Source organism: Ziziphus jujuba, chromosome 7 (assembly GCF_031755915.1).
Source record: "Ziziphus jujuba cultivar Dongzao chromosome 7, ASM3175591v1".
NCBI classification, from domain to species: domain Eukaryota; kingdom Viridiplantae; phylum Streptophyta; class Magnoliopsida; order Rosales; family Rhamnaceae; genus Ziziphus; species Ziziphus jujuba.
This window is the reverse complement of record NC_083385.1, coordinates 14,417,116-14,430,544: the sequence shown is the minus strand read 5'-3', so window position 1 is coordinate 14,430,544 and position 13,429 is coordinate 14,417,116. Positions and strand designations below refer to the sequence as shown.

The following is a 13,429-nucleotide window of genomic DNA, read 5'->3' as shown; positions in this document are numbered from 1 at the left end:
TTTTGTTAACATAAATACATGTTGGTTTTTCATATATCAATATGTGATATTGGGTGAAGAACTGAAATATAAATCATATGCATGTGCACACAAAAGCAATGAAAAATGCAAAGATCCATGCACAATGAAGTTCATGAACTCACAAAAGAATTGAAATGCACGAGGAAATTAAGTAATAAGACAAAAGAATGGAAAAAATTAAAGTTACCAATTTTGTAGTGAATAACACAATCCTCAGGTTCTTTGTCGTCACTGATAAAGAGAGTAGGGGGAGAAAAAAGCTGAAAAAAAAAATAGAAAAGAAAAAAAGCCAATGGCATTTAAATACTGAAAACCAATGAAATAGGCTTTAAAATATTATAAATCAAAATCTTTACTTACATGGTAAGGCAAAGTCTTTTCTGAAGTACAATAATAAAGTCCAAAATTTTGTATAAAGTACACCAACTAAGAATAAATTAATTTTAAATAAGGGATATGACTATAGAATGAGGAACACGGATGCTCTGGCAGTTGTTAGAGCTCTCAAAAAATGGATGTTTGAGATAATCTACGCAGACAAGCTAGTCGTTTTGTTAACATAAATACATGTTGGTTTTTCATATATCAATATGTGATATTGGGTGAAGAACTGAAATATAAATCATATGCATGTGCACACAAAAGCAATGAAAAATGCAAAGATCCATGCACAATGAAGTTCATGAACTCACAAAAGAATTGAAATGCACGAGGAAATTAAGTAATAAGACAAAGGAATGGAAAAAATTAAAGTTACCAATTTTGTAGTGAATACCACAATCCTCAGGTTCTTTGTCGTCACTGATAAAGAGAGTAAGGGGAGAGAAAAGCTGAAAAAAAAAATAGAAAAGAAAAAAAACCAATGGCATTTAAATACTGAAAACCAAGGAAATAGGCTTTAAAATATTATAAATCAAAATCTTTACTTACATGTAAGGCAAAGTCTTTTCTGAAGTATAATAATGAAGTCCAGAATTTTGTATAAAATACACCAACTCTATCCTTACCATACTGTAAGTCATCATAACCATAATGCATACCATACCACAACCCCTGACACCTGTATGGCAAAATAAAAAAAGAAGCATAAAATGTGGAAGGAAAAGAAAAGCCAAAACGCACGAAAAGTAGTCGTTTTGGAACCATTTTGAACAGTAACACATGATCAAAATTTGGGAGCTCTTCTCGCTTACAGTATAGACTAAAGGATTTTGAAAAAGATAATGTATATACAATTTAAATCAATTTTTTGTCAATATAAGAAATACTGAATAATTAGTTGGAATAGGCATTACTCTGCTGCTCCCAGATTTCTCTTCACTTGGACGATTTCTCTATCGTTTGCATAACCATCAATTCTAGTACTTATTTCTTTTGCTACAACATTTCTAGTCTTTATTTATTATTATTTTTTAGAGGAACTTCAATTTAGTATTGAAGGAAGGTGTTAAAAATAACATTTTTTTTTTCTTTTGATAAAAAGGTTTTAGATATACTTTTTTTTTTTTCTGAGCTACAAACACCCAACTTTTGTTAAATCCCCAAAAAAACCCAAAATCTTCTACTTCTTTATTTATAAATATATATAAAAAGACCCCAAATCCTTTTCAACCTTTGAACAGTAAAGTCGCTTACAGTACTGATAGTATATCAGTATTGGTGATGTACACGTGCAGGTACATAATTAGAGGAGGCATTGGAGAAAGGAATTATTTGTTTTACTTTTTTTTTTTAAAAAAAATTATATAAGAAAATGGGGTTTGACCGAAGTGGCAAATTACAGAGGGTGGTCTTCCATGCACCAATTGTTCTTTTCCATACTCTTGCTCCCTTTTATCTTCTGATTTGTACCTTTTTTTTTTTTTTTTTAACATTAATTTTAGACTTAATTTAAAATTTAGGTCAAATTTCCACCACAAAATTACATTTTCACAATTTTTTAAAATTTTTTTCCCATTTTCCTCTGCGGTCGTCTCATGCAATTTTGTTGACTATATAAGTGGTTCCTCTTGACCTAAAGGAGACAGATTCATTTGCCAAGCTCTTATAAAACTCTTCTTCTCTGCTTTTGGTAATTGGTAAAAATAATTTAATTTATTTATCCGAAAACAAAAAGACTTTTACTTAATAATTTATCATTTCCTCTTTGAATTAAACCCAATAATTTATCCAAAAGAAAGTGATAGTGAATTTAACATGCAATGGCTGCTGTAATCTTGCTGGTTTCCAAAGATGGTAAAGTTTTGAGTTTTTCCACGGTAAATGAAAGCTGAGTGATTTCTATTTTTTTATCACTTCTTTTTAGCACCAAAATCCAAACCAAAGCAAAAATGGGGTTTTTGATTTTTGCAGAGTATGAAATTATGTGCACACCGTCATTGCCTATGAAACCCACCATTTGATGCATCTTGAAGAGTGTGCAGGTGTCACTGCTGGACATGAGGAACAAACAAAATTTATGCACCACCTGGTACCAGAGTTTTGTCCTCCTCTTCTTTTAACTTTTTTGCAGGAGAAGAAAAATGGTTGATTGCAACAAACAGAAAGACAACAACCCTGCGACAAGAACAAGAAGCAGAAAAACTGAAAAAAATTCCTTCACATTCTCTGCCTTTGAAGAAGACATTCTGGCGCTTTTTTGGTTTTGAACCCTCTTCATCTTTTTCTCCTATGGTAGCACTGAACATTGGCTACTACTATTGTTTTTCCCTTCCCAACCATTATAGGGTAAGTTCTTGAATATCTCAAAGAGGAATACTACTGGGTGCCATGGAAAAGAAGAGGAAGGATCATAAATTAGCTTGTGTTACTACTACTCAAGAACCAGAGACAAATGAACTCTTGGTATGAACCCTCTTTTTGTTTCCTTGTTTCTGAAATGGGTTTGATTTGTATTTGCTAAAAACGTGCACTTTTCTCTTTTGGTTTTGTCATGCTTTGTCCTTTCTATTGCTAAAACACCATGTCTAGTTGACACTACTGGGGCTTCACAATTTTATTTATTTATTATTATTATTATTATTATTTTTTCCCTCTTTTGGTTCAAATCTTCCACAACGTGTACATATTTTTGCCCTAAAAAAGTAGGTACGAATAGGTAAGAAAAATGTCTTCTGAGACATGTCATCTTTTTAGTTTTTTGATGCTTCTGAATCATGCAAACAAAGATATTATCAATCTAAAGAGTAATTTTGGAAACTTTCTTTTTTCAATGTTTAAATGGAATATTTTCCTTATATGTTGGACAATCATAATGTGTTCAGTGTTTTATGTTTTTTTTTTTTTTTTTTTTTTTTTAATATTCTTTTTTACTTTAATCTAGAATTTTGTTGAGAGCTTTAGAACACTAGAGTTGTACATTTATGCTAGTTCAAAGCCCCTTTTGACTGTTTAACAAGGTGAATCTGTTTATAAACAGAGCAAGGAAAACCAAAACCAACAAAATGCAACGGCGGCTGCAAAGAATACAAAAAATGGTAGCCCTTCAAATGACAATGCATTATCTGAAAATCAGCAATTCCCATCAATTGTTCAATGGCCATTCACACCACAAAATGCCGTGGAACAGTCACAACTGACATCTAGACCTTCTATTCCCACTCAGTCATCCTCACCTATCATTGTAAACCGATGGCATTTTTCTCAACAGCAACAGAATCAAACTAATCATCCGGTCCAGCAGGGCCAGCTCCCGACCAATTACGCCCAAGCAACACCTCCCCTTTGGCTACCCCATCGACCCAGTCACCCCATGCCTGGAGTGAATGCACCTTCAACTTTTCCACCATTCACACCCCTAGGAATGACCGAGATTAGTTGGCAAGCTCCTGCTGTAGCAGGAGGAACTGCATCGACCAATCAACCTCAAGGTCCCAATTTCTGTTACCCTACTGGATACACATATCCAGGCTTTCCAGGTAAACTTGCAACCATTGTCCTTGTTGATACAAAAATCAACAATAAAAAATTGCGCATTCTCCTTCACCATTGATGAACCCTGTGAGCCTTATAGGGCCTTTGTATAAGCTTTTAATTAGTGTTTGGTAGGAAATAAAATAAATTAAAATATATTATTTAAGGAAACATTTTAATTAGGATTGCCAATCTATTCATATTTGGACAATCCAAATGGATTGGACCACAAAATACTAATTGTTTTAGACAGTTTAGATATACTTTCTTTTTTCATACAGATATTTAGGAAGTGATAAAATATACCCACACAATCATTTTTTCAGTAAACATTGTAATGCATTTCTTTCTATGTTTTGACCATCTCTGACGGGTTATCTGGAAAATATATGATTTTTAATGTATGTAATAGGCAAAACTATTAACATAAAACAGTTTATGTTTTGAGTCATATGAAGGTGGAGGTTTTCTTGTTTGCAGGTCCTTGTGATCCCTTATGTTGGTGGAGTCAAGCACAACAATCACAGCCTATATGCACATATGCTTTTCCTGGAGCATATAACTACTTTCCAACACCACCAATAATGGTGCCTAGTTGCTCTGCATCACTTGGACATTCTTCTCAAAGAGGAATTATAAAGCCACCAGCAAAACTTTCTCAGAAGCATCAGCTACTTTGGGATGCTCAAGTATGAACTCTTCCCTTTAATACATGTTTTTATGTTTTTCTCTGACTTCGTAATCTAGCAAACTTAGATATAAACAAGTGAGATTTCTGGTTCTGAGGATGTAGTCAGCAGAGAATGTGCAGCTGTGGAATGTAATTAATGACTTGCAGTCGGAGATAACTGATTACAAGAATCGCTTATCAAGACTTGAAGCAGAAGTTTCTTCTCTCAAACCAACAGGGGAAGAGCCCAATGCTCTTGTTATTAGGACTACTTTAGCTAAACAGCCATCAAAAAGAGGAAGACCAAAGAGATCAGTCCCTTCAGTTGATGAATTGCCTTCTCCTGATGAATCTCATCCTCGAGCTCGAGGTAGAAAGCCTGTTCCATCTAAGGTCCAGTCTGAGACTAAAGCACTTGTGTTTGAGAAGGTAATTCTTAACAAGGTTGAAGAGAAAGGGAAAACAAGTAACGCCACTGCAACCATGGAGCAAGGAAACGGTCAAAAAGCATCAAGTATTGCTGCACATGCTGGTGGAAACATGGAGATTAATGGAAACAATCTGATGATGCCTGCATACCACAATCAAATATATGGAATTGGGCTTAGTTCATCTTCGGAAATGAAAAGTACTGATGACAAGACTGGTAACTCAAGAAATGCCCACTCTATCATTTCTCCACAAACTAAAGAAATGTGCAAGGGCAATTCTGCTGCTTATATGGGTTCCAATGGTAATGACAACCTTGGATGGCCAGCCAACATGACCTCTGAAGAATCTAGGAGAAACATGTTAAGTATAGGATCCCAGTGCTTCTACAATAATGGTAGCATTATCAAACAAGGAGGAAAAATTATCCCTGGATGGAGTTTTGTCAATGAGGAAGATGCCTCAGAAGAACTTGAAGATGCGGTGTTAGGATCAACCAAGGATGAAGATGAGGACATGGGAGATAATGCCAGCTCCGGAGCTGAAGAGATTGCTGGGACAAAAGATGAAGGTGCCTATAACATTGATGTTGCATTGAGAACAAGCCCCAAAGGTCTTCTTCCTCCACATGATAACTGGTGATTAAATTCTACTTCCACTAGTCTGCACTTAAATTTCTTTTTCGTTCAATTATGATTTGGCTGATGAACAATTCTGCTCAATTGGGCTCACTTTCTGTACAGAGAAAGGTCTTTGCCCAAAATTTTGTAGGGAGCCAGATTTTTTTTCAGCCATAGCAAAATTTCTAGGCATAAAAAAACATATATCATATGAGGCATTGACATGCATCCGAATTTTGTCCAAACCCTGTTCCTCTTATAATTTGAACATCCCTATTTATCTTGGTGACTTTTTGTTAGTAGATGTAGAAACATGCTTGGATATTGGTAAATCATCATGAACTTGGAAGCTGAAAGGAAATATGAAATTACCATAGAGATAACCAGTGTCCCACATGCTTTATTTTTGCCTTGATCAATATTCTATACTACAGTGGTATATAGTTTAAACAGAAAAAACACATTAGTTAATACTGTTATCGTGTTTAACTTCCAAAAATCAAGTTCTGGTTTTCCTTCTAGTCCTAGTTAGACTAACCAAGGCCATGGAATGACCCAACTAGAAACTCAAACGCCCTTTTTCCACAACAAGGCCCACTTGGCTTGGACCATCTCTGCATTTAATACCCAGTACTTGAAAACCCCACCAACTTGTCCAAGTTTGTCTGTCCAATGTTTCGAAAAACTTTGAATGCGAAAATTCCAATAAATTAATAAAGATTCGTTTGACAAAATATAGAGAATTAAAATAATGTTAATAGATGTCTCACGGGTCGTGTCTTGTGGTTTTGATATGTTTTTAGGGGTTGATTTAATGTATTTAGTCCTTTTAAATCCAACATACTAATAAAAATTGAATGTTTTTAGGGCTTGATTTAATGCTGGTTGTCGGAAATGGTAGGGAAAAATTGGTTTCCAATTCCATCCATGCTATAATAGCTTTTTGTTTTTTTTTGGATGAATATTCATGCTATAATATTTGCAACGTATGCTAAATGAGGTCCTACTATATAATACTAAAATGTTCCGGCCTAAATAAGAAAATGAGTAGACATTTAAAATTGTACAGAACACATATTTATGTCGCTCTCAGACACATTAAAACTAAAGGAATAATGTCCTGTTCTTGTGAGGCTGTTTGTGGTCTGGCCTTGATGATAGAATATTAATGACTCCATTTGCTCCTATGGTATGGGTTGTTATCTTGTGAGAACATCCGTTGCAGAATTCAAAAATGGTAATCCTAAGATTGATCATCTGGATATTTGATCGGATAAAATAAATTTGGGATTGTTAATGGCAAAGTTATTGTGTTCCTTTAAGAATCCCTTTGTTTTCTTGATTAATATATAAATAATAATTTAGTGGATTACTTAGTTCATTTTTATTATTGGCTAATTGATAAATTATATATAATAATATTAATTTATAATATTTTTTATTTTTATTTTTTAATAGTATATAAAAGCTTAATAAGGGAAAAGAAAAGTAATTAAATTTTCATATAATTTTTAAATAACATTAAATTTTTGTTAAGAAAAAATTGAAAAATTAATGCATTTTTTTTAATTTTATTTAATTTTGTACCACATCAATATTCAGTATCATCAAATGGAATAGGTAGCTTATTAGATGAAACTATATACTTAAAATAAAATTATATTAAATTTTTATCTTTTATTGATGGTTAATTAATCTTTGTTATGTATCACGTAGAACAAAAAAATAATAATAATAATTATGGGGATCCATGCTTTTAGTAAATTTTTCTTACTTGGAAACTACTCTAAATAGATAAATCGATGTTAATGGCCGTGTCTCTGAGACTTAAGCATCGTGATTTTTTACCCCTCCACCGTCAAGTTTCCTAGACTATTTATAGCTATAGACCACAAATTATTGATTGATGTATATTTGTTTACAAACAAATATCGAATGGCTAAAAACGTATTTATATCAAATTTTAAAGCAACTAATCTAGCAAGTCCAAAAGCAAAATTTCTGCCATAAAAGTGGGTTAAAAAAAGAAAAAGAAAAACACTTCAATATGCATAATTTACAAATCCAGAGAAAGCTAAATTGCTGGAGGGTGATATGTTAGACGCTATAATATCAAAATGATTATTATGTAAGTCTAAATAAATGATACACACGCAAAAAACATAGAATAGAAAGTAGCAGCAAAGTAAATGAATGCAAGTGTACAATGTCAACGGTGGGAGTAGCACGTGAGTTACAATGTTCCATCACACACGCTCCAGTTTTCCTCTTCAGGTAAGGAAAAGAAAATGAAGTTCGTTCCTTATATGCTTCAGTTCACAATTTTGTCATACACCTTAGAGACGTATCCAAATTAGTCAATCTCTCTCTCTCTCTAATATCATACATACACATGGATCTGAAAACTCCTCCAAAATCTTTGGTTAAAAAAATAAAAAATAAATAAATAACTTCTTTTCCTTCTCTTCCTTCTCTTCCTCCTCCAAAGTCGCCCTTATGATCATAACCAATCCAAATCATCATCATCAACAAACCCATAAAAATCCCATCTCCATATTACAATATATAAATCTTATCCATTTCTCTTCCTCATCATTTCTTATTTCTCATGGCTACTACCACCACCATCACTGCATCCAATAATATTATCAACAAGCCTCCGAAGCCTATCACCACCACCAAGTTGGCTTGCTTCTCCTTCGCCGCTTATGCCAAAACCCTCATCGACCACCTCAAGTCCTCCGGCATCCACGTCCTTGACGGTCTCGCCGACGTCGAATTCTCCTCCATCGAGTCCACCTTCAACTTCTCTTTCCCTCCCGACCTCCGATCAATTCTCCGGGAAGGTCTTCCCGTCGGTCCTGGATTCCCCAATTGGCGATCCTCTTCCCTCCAACAGCTCCACATTCTCACTAACCTCCCGATTCTTGGCCTCCTCAAGCAAGTCACCGAAAGAACCTTCTGGTGCCGCTCATGGGGGATCCGACCCGATGATGACAACCTGGCCTTGGACGTCGCGAAGCGGTTCTTGAATAGAGCCCCTATTCTCGTTCCCATATACAGGAACTGTTACATTCCTTCTTCTCCGAACATGGCGGGAAATCCGATTCTCTTCGTCGATGCCAAAAATGTCAGTGTTTTGAGCTGCGATATCGCTGGATTTTTCCAAGAATTTGAATTCTTGCATGGCGGTGGTGTTTGTTCGGGTTCGTCGAAGAGGCTGACCGTTAATCTTCCGGCATGGGCGGCTAAGGTGGCGAGGACGATTGAATTCTGGACGGAGGCTGCGGAGAGGTCGAGCCGTGAGGTGCCGGAGCGTGGGAACACGCGCGGCCGATGGTGGAGTAGCGGGGAATTGGACGGGTGTTTGGAGGAGGTGTTTTGGGTGCTGAGGGAAGGAGGGTGGACGGAAGAGGAGGTGAGGGAGATGATGATGATGGACGACTGTGATGAACCGGAAGGTAGAGGGGAGAGTAGGACCACCACCGCAGCAGTGATCGGTGACAAGGAGAGTATGGTTTGGCACGTGAGGTTGATGTCTCTGGTCTTGTTGCGTGCGGGTTGGACCAGAGAAGATGTGGTGTACTCGCTTGATCTGCACGATGATGGTGATGAGATCGACGTTCTTGATGGGAAATCTTGTTTGGAATTGCCACGGCCCGATAGATATTTCAAGATCAACGATCATAAAAAGACCATTATGAAGCAATTGAAGCACCCGAAGTCTCTTGCAGTCTGATTCCCGTATGGGCCCCACGTTGTTTTGATCTTGAATATTTCTAGACTTGGTTGACCGTAGAATTGATACACTGCCAGTTGGTGATCACGGTATTTAGAATTCTTATATGTTGACTTTTCTTTTCTATTTTTTTTTTTTTAACCTTTTAGGATAGAAGATAAAATTCACATTTAATTAAAATGTAAATAATTTTGATACAAAAATAATGCATGGTTATGTATCTTATGAATTGTATTGTATAAACGTTCTGATTCTATTTAATTTATGCAACGTTAATGAAAACTTGAGGAAATTATAAATTTCTTTTGTGCGATCTGTAATTCTTCAGATATACTTTAATTTTAACTATTATCTAACTTTTCTTTTTCAGATATGTACCTTAAAATTATGCAATATTTTGAATGCATTATTACTTTTATATTTATCACATACTTTCAACTTCCAATAAGGTGCTATTTTTTGGCTTTTTGTTTTTTGGGTGAACAGTGAATATTTCCAATGAGATGCGTACCAATGTATCAGGTTTTCTTTCTCATATCTAATGATATTCCTTTTATTTATTTAAAAAAAAAAAAAATAAATTCAACACTACAAGCTTCCCTTAATGTGTTAGGATCCTTTGCTAGCTTTTTTCAATCCTTGTTTATGCTTTTTTTTTATTGTTATTATTTTTTTTTTTTTATCACAATCATTCATTTAAAATTCATCCAATTCATTCAATTCAATGATTAAAAGGTATAATACATTAATTATATGACAAACAACTTGCACATATTTACTAAATTCATGTGCAATATATATACTCTTCTTTTTCTATTTCTTTTGTGTAACTTCTTTCAGTATTCCATGGAATACGACGTTTTAGAAAAATAAAATTGAAAGAAGCAGCTAGCAACAATGGAGGAAAAGAAAAATAAAAAAATAAAAAAAAAATCAAAATTTGAAGCTTTTAGATGAACCCTTGGTCATCTTCAAGTGAGTAAAACCCATTTTTAATTTCAACAAGAAGTTTTGATTTTTTTGTTTTTCCTAATTTCTTTTCCAAAATCAAGGTTCAAATCAGGTTTCTTTTACCATTCGTTGGTCATAAGGCATGAGGTCGTGAGGTATGAGGATTAGAAACTGTAATGCCCATTACTATAAACTATTCCACTTATTCATGACCCCTGAGATATGAATTTGAGAAGTTTGAGTTTGATTTTGGAATTTTTTTTGTTTTTTCCATTTTTCAATGTTTGGAAGCTCCTATGGAAAAGCTTCAAATATTTATCTCTTTTTTTCAATGTTTGGAAGCTCCTATGGAAAAACTTCAAATTTTTATGTCTTCTTTCTTTTCCCCCATTGCTGCTTATTGTTTCTCTCAATCTTGTTTTTTCAAAATGTTGTTTTCCATTAAAAAAAAAAAAAAAAAAAAAACTCAAAGAACTTAAGATAAAGAAAAAGAGAAAGATAAACATATGCATTGCACATGAATTTAGTAAACATATGCAAATCATATGTCATATTAATTGATATGTCATACATTTTGATGATTGAATTGAAATTTTTTTAAATGAATAGCTGTGATAATATGGCAAATATAAACAAGGATTGAAAAAAGCCTACAGGAGATCCAAGTCCTCCATCGGTTTTACGGACAGAGTGACAAACTTGCCATTAATTCCATCCAAAATGAGAAATAAAAGCCTTACCATTTATATATTTGCATGTGTAATATTTATGATGGATCTTGTCATTCATTAATTGTTTGACAAACAAAGGAGTCAGGAATATATTTATAAATTCAACAGGATGAATTTGAAAATTTACAAATGAAAAAAAAAAAAAAAAACTTGAAAAAGAGTTTAAAAATTACATGTTTTGGTCAAAAAAAAATTTATTAAGTTATATTTGTTTGATTGACCAGTAACTATTTATTTAAATAAAAAATAATATTATTGATGTTATTTTTTTAATTTGTATGGATTTAAGGTTTTACTTGTCCATATTTATTTGACATTATAAAATAATATAAATAATTTTGTATATAAACTTTTAGAGTCTTGTATTATAAATTCTAAATATTATGAATAGAATTTGTGTGTTATGTTATTATACGATTTTTCTTTTTCATTTTCCACCAGCAAAAAGAAATGAAAATTGATATACTAATGCTGTTGATCAATATATATCTTATAAGTGAAGAAATATCTTAAAAATACTCTTTTAAAATTTCATAAATTATCAAAAAATGTAATTGTCACGTCATTTTGATTCGAGTGCACAACGTTTTTGCTTTGCGGCGAAGGCATATATGGATGGATTACCGGCCAGTGCTTAATTATTTATTTAGTAAACCTAAAAAAATAAAAATAAAAAATTAACTTATTTACTTTTTTTGGTGAATAATAACTTATTTACTTGTACATATAAAATTGTGAGAATATTCAACAACAATATCATACTAAAAAAGATAGAATAGAAACCGCAACAACAAAAAGGTATGGTAAATAGGCAATTCCTTTCCTAATGTACTAATTTCAAGACAAAAGTAATTAGAAATCGCCGGTTAGAAAATGACATTTGGTGACCAACAGTTAGCTTTGTCCCTAATTCGGAGAAACCAATACCAACATAAGAAATAAAGATTATAGAGAGTGATTTTATTTCCTTAAAAACACTTATAAATTATATGGAAGCCATAAAATCCCACGTAAACTTGTGTGTTTCTGGCTCCAAATTGGCCAAATGGGACAACCAACCCCAAAGAGAATCAAGGAGTCAAAGGAGTTTTAATTCTAGGTAGGGACCCCTCTTGTTGAACCTGACTCTATTTTTGGTCAACAATCAATTTTTATTAGTAAAAAGACGAGATCACAATTCAAAATCATATCATATAAAGGAGCAAAAATTCTAGAGGATAACAGTAGAAAGGTGAGGTGAATGGTCATGTTGATTTTTAGGAGTAAATGTCGGCCAAGACACTTTGAAAACGTTTTCAATGGGCAAAAAAGTCATGCAAAACCAGCTAAAGAAATTATGTTCAATTTCTTAGTCCATGACCTCCTAATTGCTCGCTTTGGACCCATGTGAATTCTATTTTCATTTTTTCTTCCTTTTGTTTTTGTTTTTTGTTGGTAATGATGTATTCTATTTTCTTGTTTGTATTTGGGAATTGTATTTTGGCCAAAGTCATAAGAACCTTCCACTACTTGTTCACATGCTCCCTACTTTCCTGCTGGGACAGCGATCTTGTAATTGTCCACATTCACAAACTCCAAAACCTTAATTTTATTATTATTATTTTGTTTTTTGTTTTTTGTGTTTTGTGGGCTAAATTTACTGTCCAAAAACTGGTTGTTGATGGTATCACCCTTTCCAAGTGTTAACATTATTGATCAATGGAGATAGATATTGCCTTAATTCGACAACTCTATTTCCAATTTTCTTGTTGCTTAAGGAATATAAATAAGCTACGTAGTTCAGCTTTTGTGTTTTAGTGGACTCAAATTTAAATTGTAGTATTGAGAGTGATGTTTTGAACCTTAATAATTTTTCTCCTCAATTCCCTCCAGCTACTGTTTGCAACTTTGCTTCATGAATGATGTATCTTGGTTCCTAATTGGGTCTCTTTATTTTTGCATTTTATGTGGATGAGCCAAAGATCCCAAGGAAAAGAGAAAAACAAAAAATTAAAAACCCCAAAGTAGACATTTTTAATCTGTGAAACACCTAGCTAATCTTCAATGTGCAAATTAGCAGTGGTATGTGTTCATAGGCTTCATTCAATGATAAAATCAACAAAATCCTTTTTTTTTTATTTTTTATTTTTTTTATTTTATAGTATTTTGGAATATATTGGATTTCTTGAAAAAATAGAAAAAATAGCTAGACGATAATTTGTGCTAACCTTTGAATTTTGGAGTCAATTAACTTAACCCGTACGTTTTTTTATTCAATCAACAACTGATATTAACCCTCATATTTGGGATTAAATTTGGAGCTAAAAACAAAAAAAGTTTCCTTTCACCAATTTAACACATGTCCAAAAAATAAAAG

The 13,429-nt window shown here is 33.3% G+C and overlaps 2 protein-coding genes across 2 annotated transcripts; both read left to right on the top strand.

Annotated features, from left to right (window-relative positions):
• The first annotated feature begins 2,111 nt into the window (after positions 1-2,111).
• Positions 2,112-5,880, top strand: LOC107424980 (uncharacterized). The gene is made up of 4 exons (XM_025076276.3): positions 2,112-2,865; positions 3,440-3,938; positions 4,414-4,622; positions 4,727-5,880. The coding sequence occupies exons 1-4, from the start codon at positions 2,791-2,793 to the stop codon at positions 5,672-5,674; spliced, it is 1,731 nt and encodes a 576-aa protein (XP_024932044.1). The 5' UTR covers positions 2,112-2,790; the 3' UTR covers positions 5,675-5,880.
• Positions 5,881-7,814: 1,934 nt separating this feature from the next.
• LOC107425010 (uncharacterized) lies at positions 7,815-9,698 on the top strand. Its single transcript, XM_016034937.4, has one exon. The coding sequence runs from the start codon at positions 8,261-8,263 to the stop codon at positions 9,389-9,391; it is 1,131 nt and encodes a 376-aa protein (XP_015890423.3). The 5' UTR covers positions 7,815-8,260; the 3' UTR covers positions 9,392-9,698.
• Positions 9,699-13,429: the final 3,731 nt, after the last annotated feature.

Bases quoted from the DNA above. Each gene is read 5' to 3' on its own strand.
- LOC107425010 (XM_016034937.4), top strand. From the start codon at position 8,261: ATGGCTACTACCACCACCATCACTGCATCCAATAATATTATCAACAAG.
- LOC107424980 (XM_025076276.3), top strand. From the start codon at position 2,791: ATGGAAAAGAAGAGGAAGGATCATAAATTAGCTTGTGTTACTACTACT. The intron at 3,939-4,413 runs GTAAACTTGCAA...TCTTGTTTGCAG, and splicing joins CACATATCCAGGCTTTCCAG to GTCCTTGTGATCCCTTATGT. The intron at 4,623-4,726 runs GTATGAACTCTT...CTGAGGATGTAG, and splicing joins AGCTACTTTGGGATGCTCAA to TCAGCAGAGAATGTGCAGCT.